This window comes from Triticum aestivum, chromosome 1A, assembly GCF_018294505.1.
Source record: "Triticum aestivum cultivar Chinese Spring chromosome 1A, IWGSC CS RefSeq v2.1, whole genome shotgun sequence".
Lineage (NCBI taxonomy): Eukaryota > Viridiplantae > Streptophyta > Magnoliopsida > Poales > Poaceae > Triticum > Triticum aestivum.
The window spans coordinates 293,796,938-293,803,868 of NC_057794.1; the positions used below are offsets into that span (position 1 = coordinate 293,796,938).

The 6,931-nt window shown below is 46.9% G+C and overlaps 1 protein-coding gene across 1 annotated transcript; it reads right to left on the reverse strand.

Moving 5' to 3' along the window:
• Positions 1-1,285: 1,285 nt before the first annotated feature.
• On the reverse strand, positions 1,286-3,495 carry LOC123046618 (putative pentatricopeptide repeat-containing protein At5g52630). The gene has a single exon (XM_044470017.1). It carries the CDS (start codon positions 3,487-3,489, stop codon positions 1,402-1,404), a length of 2,088 nt encoding a protein of 695 aa, XP_044325952.1. The 5' UTR covers positions 3,490-3,495; the 3' UTR covers positions 1,286-1,401.
• Between the last annotated feature and the right edge of the window lie 3,436 nt (positions 3,496-6,931).

A 6,931-nucleotide genomic window follows, 5' to 3' on the forward strand; every position in this document is an offset into this window, starting at 1 on the left:
ACTGGAAAACAGTGAGGTATTGCGCATACAGAAGGTTCCCACGTTTATTTGATGAGGACACGACGCGTCAAATGTAAAAAGAACAAAAAAGGTGTTGGTGAACATCTTAAACTTCTTCTGCCATGCTTGCAAATTTTGACTAATGTTTCAGCGGCTTCAGGACACTTTTAAGCTCTTAGGGCAGAAAAGAATATGAGTGCATGCATTCTTCAGGCTCGAAATATTTGTATCTTTTGACAGAGGCAGTAGGGAATATCCAAGCAGTGTATATTTATCTTGATAAATGTAAAATATTCACAATAAAAGGAGGGCCAGAAATGTACAATCAACTATTTACAAGGAGACTGGCCGAGCCACTGAGACTGATCATAGACTCCCCTATGAATTTAAAAGAGTGAACCCAAAGAGGTGTTCCCATGACCTAATGCTTAGGTGATATGCTGTCAAAGATCTTATCATTCATTTGTTTTCAGATGTGCCATGCTGTTATGATAGATCTCCATGAAGAAGGGGATATGGAGGATGCTGCATCCAGTGCAATCTACCCACTGAAGTCCCACTTTTGTGCCAGCAAGTGGACGTAAAAGGGCAGTCGAAGAAGGGGCGATCGCCCGTTTTAGAGGTGCCAATGTTACAAAGGGCACAACTGTTCAAGTATGGCATTCCAAACATCTCTAGAGAGAGGTGAAAAGTTGTTCAGGACTTACCAATTCTGCCTATCAACTGAAGCTGGTCCTCTAACTGGGGTGCTCTTTAAATCAACTACTAGTGTTTCCTTCTATATTGAAGGGCCAGGTATGGAATTTCTTCAAAATGTTCAATTTCGCAATGTGCTCATCCAATTTTACTAACCACTACAATATGCTTAATTACAGGCGAATAGTCAGAACCCAGCTTGAAAAAACATGAACGTGTTTAGTGTGGAATGGGGGAGTTGCAGAGAACTTCTGGTCAATGGAGTTCATTACATACCAGAAATCCTTTAAAAACTTAAGCCAACCAACGGTGGAGGTTGCAGAGAGCTTCGTCTTTTTTTACAGGGCTGCAGTCGTTTAGAATAGATTCTTTTAGGTACTGTGCCTTCTAAACTACAGCTAGAAACCATTTCAACTGCACAAACATATTTATATCTGCATTCATGGCATGCACAGGTGCAAGTATTGACGAGTATGTGCCTGTTTACTGGTGGGCAGTTAATGGCCTGCACCAATGAGCTATGGTCTTGCTTTTTTTTCATTCCTTTTCAAAATAGCAGTTTAGTTCCATATTTCACCCAGAATCAATATTGTTTTGACAGCATGCATTCAAATATAGTGACATAAAACGGAAGCATCGTGAAATGGACAGATGGCAGCGATTCAAGAATGCTCATGCTGATGCAAAAGAAGACAGATGAGTTGATCACCAGTAATCTTCACAGGAACACCTCCCTTCCGCAAAATGGTGGAACCTGGAGTTATCTCTAACAATAATATCCCTGCTTTCAACCTTAGAAATGAACTTCAGTGCAGAATGACAGTCTACACAGATACGCAAATTCTTCTTCACAATGATTGGTTTTGTAGCAGGCATGCTTATCAAAGCAAAAGCTACGGCAATCCGCTCACTGTGATAACGCAGAATCCTCTCCTTTGCAGTATCTTCCAAATTAGATGGTAAGGAACGTGTGTCTGGGACGTAACCTTCCTCCTTTATCCTCTCATAGAGTTCCTCAAGTTTTTGATATATCTTCTTCTGCTGTGGATGTGACCAATCTTCGGATGAAAAAACATGAGTTTTGTTATTAGCATCGACCCAGCTAAAACCAGGAAGCTTCTTAATCCTGCTATCCCTCATCAGCTTCCTGATTGCCTTCACATCCTCCCATTGGCCTAATGATGCATAGATCCCAGAAAGGGATACGTGAACACCAGTGTTATCTGGCTCAAGCTCCATTATCTTTTCTGCCGCAAACTCGCCCAGCTCCTTGTTTCCTCGCATCCGGCAAGCTCCAAGCAAGGAGCACCAACCATAGACACTGGGTTTGGTAGGCATCTCGTGTATAAATTTCTCTGCTTCAGCTAGTCTCCCAGCCCGAGCATACATATCAATGATACATGAATAGTGCTCATCCTTAGCCTCAATACCATGGGCATTCTTCATGGAGTTAAAATATTTCAGTCCGTCATCCACTAACCCAGCATGACTGCATGCTGTAAGCAGGCTGACAAATGTAATGTGATTTGGCCTGATACCACTTGAGGTCATCCTATCGAAAGCTTGGATAGCTTCCCTACCATGACCATGTTGTGCAAATACATTGATTACCGCATTCCAAGCAATATCAGTATGGTGTTCAACCTCGTTAAATAACTGAATGGACAAACTAACGAGGCCACATTTACCATACATATCCATAAGGGTGGAACTGACAAAGGAGTCACTGATAATAGTTGTCTTGATCACGTGAGCATGGAACTGAGCGCCTTGTTCAAGCAGAGCCTGCATGGCACATCCCTTGATCATGCTCGAGAAAGTAAATTCATTGGGTTCAACTCCTCGCCTCTGCAATTCAAGAAATATTCGAAGGGCCTCCTCAACACTATCAGTCTCGACGTAGCCATCAATCAGCGAGGTGGCTGACACAACATTCCAACCTCCAGGGTCAATCTTCACAACACGAACAGCATTCTCCATGTCCGCAGCCTTAGCGTACATGTCAGTGAGCGCATTCCTTACAGCAACCTCCAGTTCAAACCCTGCCTTCACTACAGCAGAGTGGATGGTTCGGCCAAGCCATCCATCCTTGAGCTCCCCCGATGCACTCAAAACACTGCAGTACACATGCTGGTCAGTTCCAACTAGCCCCTCTCGTTTCATGTCCCGGAAAGCTAGAGCGGCCTTCTCAAGGCTCCCGTTCTTGGCATACCCATCGATCATGGCAGTCCATGCAACAGTATCCTTGTGCGGCATTTGATCAAACACCCTGCAGGCATCAGCCAAGAGCCCAGACTTGGAGTACATATCCGCGAGGTTACTCGCGACGAATAGCTCTCCGTCGAAACCGAGCCTGACGCCGACACAGTGCAGCTGCGCGCCGGGGCCCGGGGCGGCGAGGGCGGCCGCGGAGCGCGCGGCGCTGGAGAGCGCGAACTGCGTGGGTGCGAGTCCCGCGCGGCGCATGGACGCGAACGCGGCGAGCGCGTCGCGGTGCATGGAGTTCTGGGCGAGGCCGGAGATGAGAGTGGTCCAGGAGACGAGGTTGGGTCGGGGCATGGCGTGGAAGAGGCGGAGCGCGGAGCGGACGTCAGCGCAGTGGGAGTACATGGTGATGAGGTGGTTGGTGAGGAAGGCAGACGCGGCGGCGGCGCCGGTGAGCGCGAAGCGCGCATGGAGGCGGCGGGCGAGGCGGAGGTCGCCGGCGCGGCCGCATGACTGGAGCTGGGCGGCGAGGCGGAGTGAGGTGTTGGTGTCCGGTGGGCGGGAGAGCTTGCCGCGGAATTTCCCCATGCGGGATTGTTGGGCCCCAATGGTGGTGTCCTAATTTATGAGTACAACATTTTTTTAGGAAAGGAGGAAGACCCCGGTCTCTGCATCTGATCGATGCATGCGGCCACTTTATTAATTATTCTCACAAGACTTTACAAAGTCATACAATAATAAGATAAAGCCACCGTCTAAGCAACAACTGTCGCTACACCTATCCAATTGATAAAGAGGCACTGATAGCCTCGGCCTAATACCAAACAGATATCGCAGCCAGACCTAACATGTAAGACCTGAGGTCCCTGAAGGAAATATGCCCTAGAGGCAATAATGAAGTTATTATTTATTTCCTTATATCATGATAAATGTTTATTATTCATGCTAGAATTGTATTAACCGAAAACTTAGTACATGTGTGAATACATAGACAAACTAAGTGTCACTAGTATGCATCTACTTGACTAGCTCGATAATCAAAGATGGTTAAGTTTCCTAGCCATGGACAAGAGTTGTCGTTTGATGAACGGGATCACATCGTTAGAGAATGATGTGATTGACTTGACCCATTCGTTAGCTTAGCACGATGATCGTTTAGTTTGTTGCTATTGCTTTCTTCATAACTTATACATGTTCCTATGACTATAAGATTATGCAACTCCCGGATACCGGAGGAACACTTTGTGTGCTACAAAACGTCACACCGTAACTGGGTGACTATAAAGATGCTCTACATGTGTCTCCAATGGTGTTTGTTGAGTTGGCATAGATCGAGATTAGGATTTGTCACTCAGAGTATCGGAGAGGTATCTCTGGGCCCTCTCGGTAATGCACATCACTATAAGCCTTGCAAGCATTGTGACTAATGAGTTAGTTTGCGAGATGATGCATTACGGAACGAGTAAAGAGACTTGCCGATAACGAGATTGAACTAGGTATTGAGATACCGACGATCGAATCCCGGGCAAGTAACATACCGATGACAAAGGGAACAACGTATGTTGTTATGCAGTTTGATCGATAAAGATCTTCGTAGAATATGTAGGAACCAATATGAGCATCCAGGTTCCGCTATTGGTTATTGAGCGGAGATGAGTCTCGGTCATGTCTACATAGTTCTCAAACCCGTAGGGTCCGCACGCTTAACGTTCGGTGACGAGCGGTATTACGAGTTTATGTGTTTTGATGTACCGAAGGTAGTTCGGAGTCCCGGATTTGATCACGGACATGACAAGGAGTCTCGAAATACTCGAGACGTAAAGATCGATATATTGGAAGCCTATATTTGAACATCAGAATGGTTCCAAGTGGTTCGGGCATTTTTTTGGAGTACCGGGAGGTTACCGGAATCCCCCGCGGAGTATATGGGCCTTATTGGACCTAAGTGAAATAGAGGAGAGGGAAGGGAAAGGAGGGGGGCCGGCCCCCCTCTCCTTCCTCCCTCTCTTCTCCTTCCTTCCTCTCCTACTCCTACTTGGAAGGGCTCCTACTTCTACTAGGAAAGGGGGACTCCCCCAGGGCGCGCCATAGAGAGGACCGGCCCTCCCCCTCCTCCACTCCTTTATATACGGGGGAAGAGGCACCCCATGGATACACAAGTTGATCAGTTGATTTTTTAGTTGTGTGTGGTGCCCCCCTCCACCATAATCCACCTCGTTTATATCGTAGCGGTGCTTAGGCGAAGCCCTGTTCCGGTAGCATCATCATCACCGTCATCACGCTGTCGTGCTGACGAAACTCTCTCTCGAAGCTCTACTGGATCGTGAGTTCGCGGAACGTCGCCGAGCTGAACGTGTGCAGATCGCGGAGGTGCCGTATGTTCGGTACTAGGGATCGGTCGATCGTGAAGACGTACGACTACATCAACCGCGTTGTCATAACGCTTACGCTTACGGTCTGTGAGAGTACGTGGAGGACACTCTTCCCTCTCGTTGCTATGCATCACCATGATCTTGCGTGTGCGTAGGAAAATTTTGAAATTACTGCGTTCCCCATCAGTGGCATCCGAGTCAGGTTTATGCGTAGATGTTATATGCACGAGTAGAACACAAAGGAGTTATGGGCGTGGGTATATACATATTGCTTGCCGTCACTAGTTGATTTTTGATTCAGCGGCATTGTTGGATGAAGCGGCTCAGACCGACATTACGCGTACACTTACGAGAGACTGGTTCTACCGACGTGCTTCTCACACAGGTGGCTGGTGGGTGCAGTTTCTCCAACTTTAGTTGAATCGGATTCAATGAACATGTTTCTTTCTGAAGATCAAAAAACAATTACTATACTGCGTTGTGGTTTTTGATGCGTAGGTAAGAACGGTTCTTGCTCAGCCCATAGCAGCCACGTAAAACTTGCAACAACAAAGTAGAGGATGTCTAACTTGTGTTTTGCAGGGCTTGTTATGATGTGATATGGTCAAGACGTGATGATATATAAGTTGTTGTATGAGATGATCATGTTTTTGTTAAATTTATCGGCAACTGGCAGGAGCCTTATGGTTGTCTCTTCATTGCATAAGATGCAAGCGCCATATAATTGCTTTACTTGATCGCTATGCGATAGCAATAGTTGCAAAAGCAATAGTTGGTGAGACGACCATGTGACGACACGTTAATAGAGATCAAGATGATGGAGATCATGGTGTCATGCCGGTGACAATAGAGATCATACCGGTGTTTTGGAGATGGAGATCAAAGGCACAAGATGATGATGGCCATATCATGTTGTGACGCCTCGAGACCGTTGCGCCAGGTGTCTCCCAGTTGTTCGCTGTTGTTGCCTTGTCTTTTGCTTGCGTGTTGCATCTTGCCATGTCATCATGTGCATTGCATCATCATGTTTTCAAAACTTGCTTTAGTCCAGGTTCCCCAGTTCCCTCCGTTGTCCGTTCCGAGCCCAGACACACTTGCACGCGCCCGCGGTACGTCCGAAATATTATTGTATAGGTGACCAGAGAATGTTCTCGAAATAGATTGAAAGTTGGCGTGCGGTCTTATTTTAGTGTAGGTAGACTGCCTGTCAAATTTCATCGCGTCCGGAGTCCATTTGATGCCCCAACGTATAACTATAGCGGCAGTATAGCCGGTCAAACGTCGGACATTTTCGGTCTCCGGAAACGGTTGCTGGGCTGCCTTCTTTCCTCTCCTCTTAGCTCAAGCCTCTCTACACATTTCACTACCAACCGCCAGGCCAGCCTACCCCTCTTTGCACAGTGCATCGACGCGCGTGTCCGAAACTCACCCGAACCTGACTCGGACTGTCGTTACCGTTGTGTCCGGATCATCCCCGAACATCTACAAAACGTCTCCGTTTTCTTATTTGATCTCCCTAGCCTATTTATCCGAGACCGTCCGATTAAGATCGGAGGGTCCAAATGCCCCTAAACTTAGCCCTTTTGCTATTTATAGATCAACCAATAGCCTATTTTGGGCAAACCCTAAAATCTAGGGACTTGTCCCTACCGCCGCCG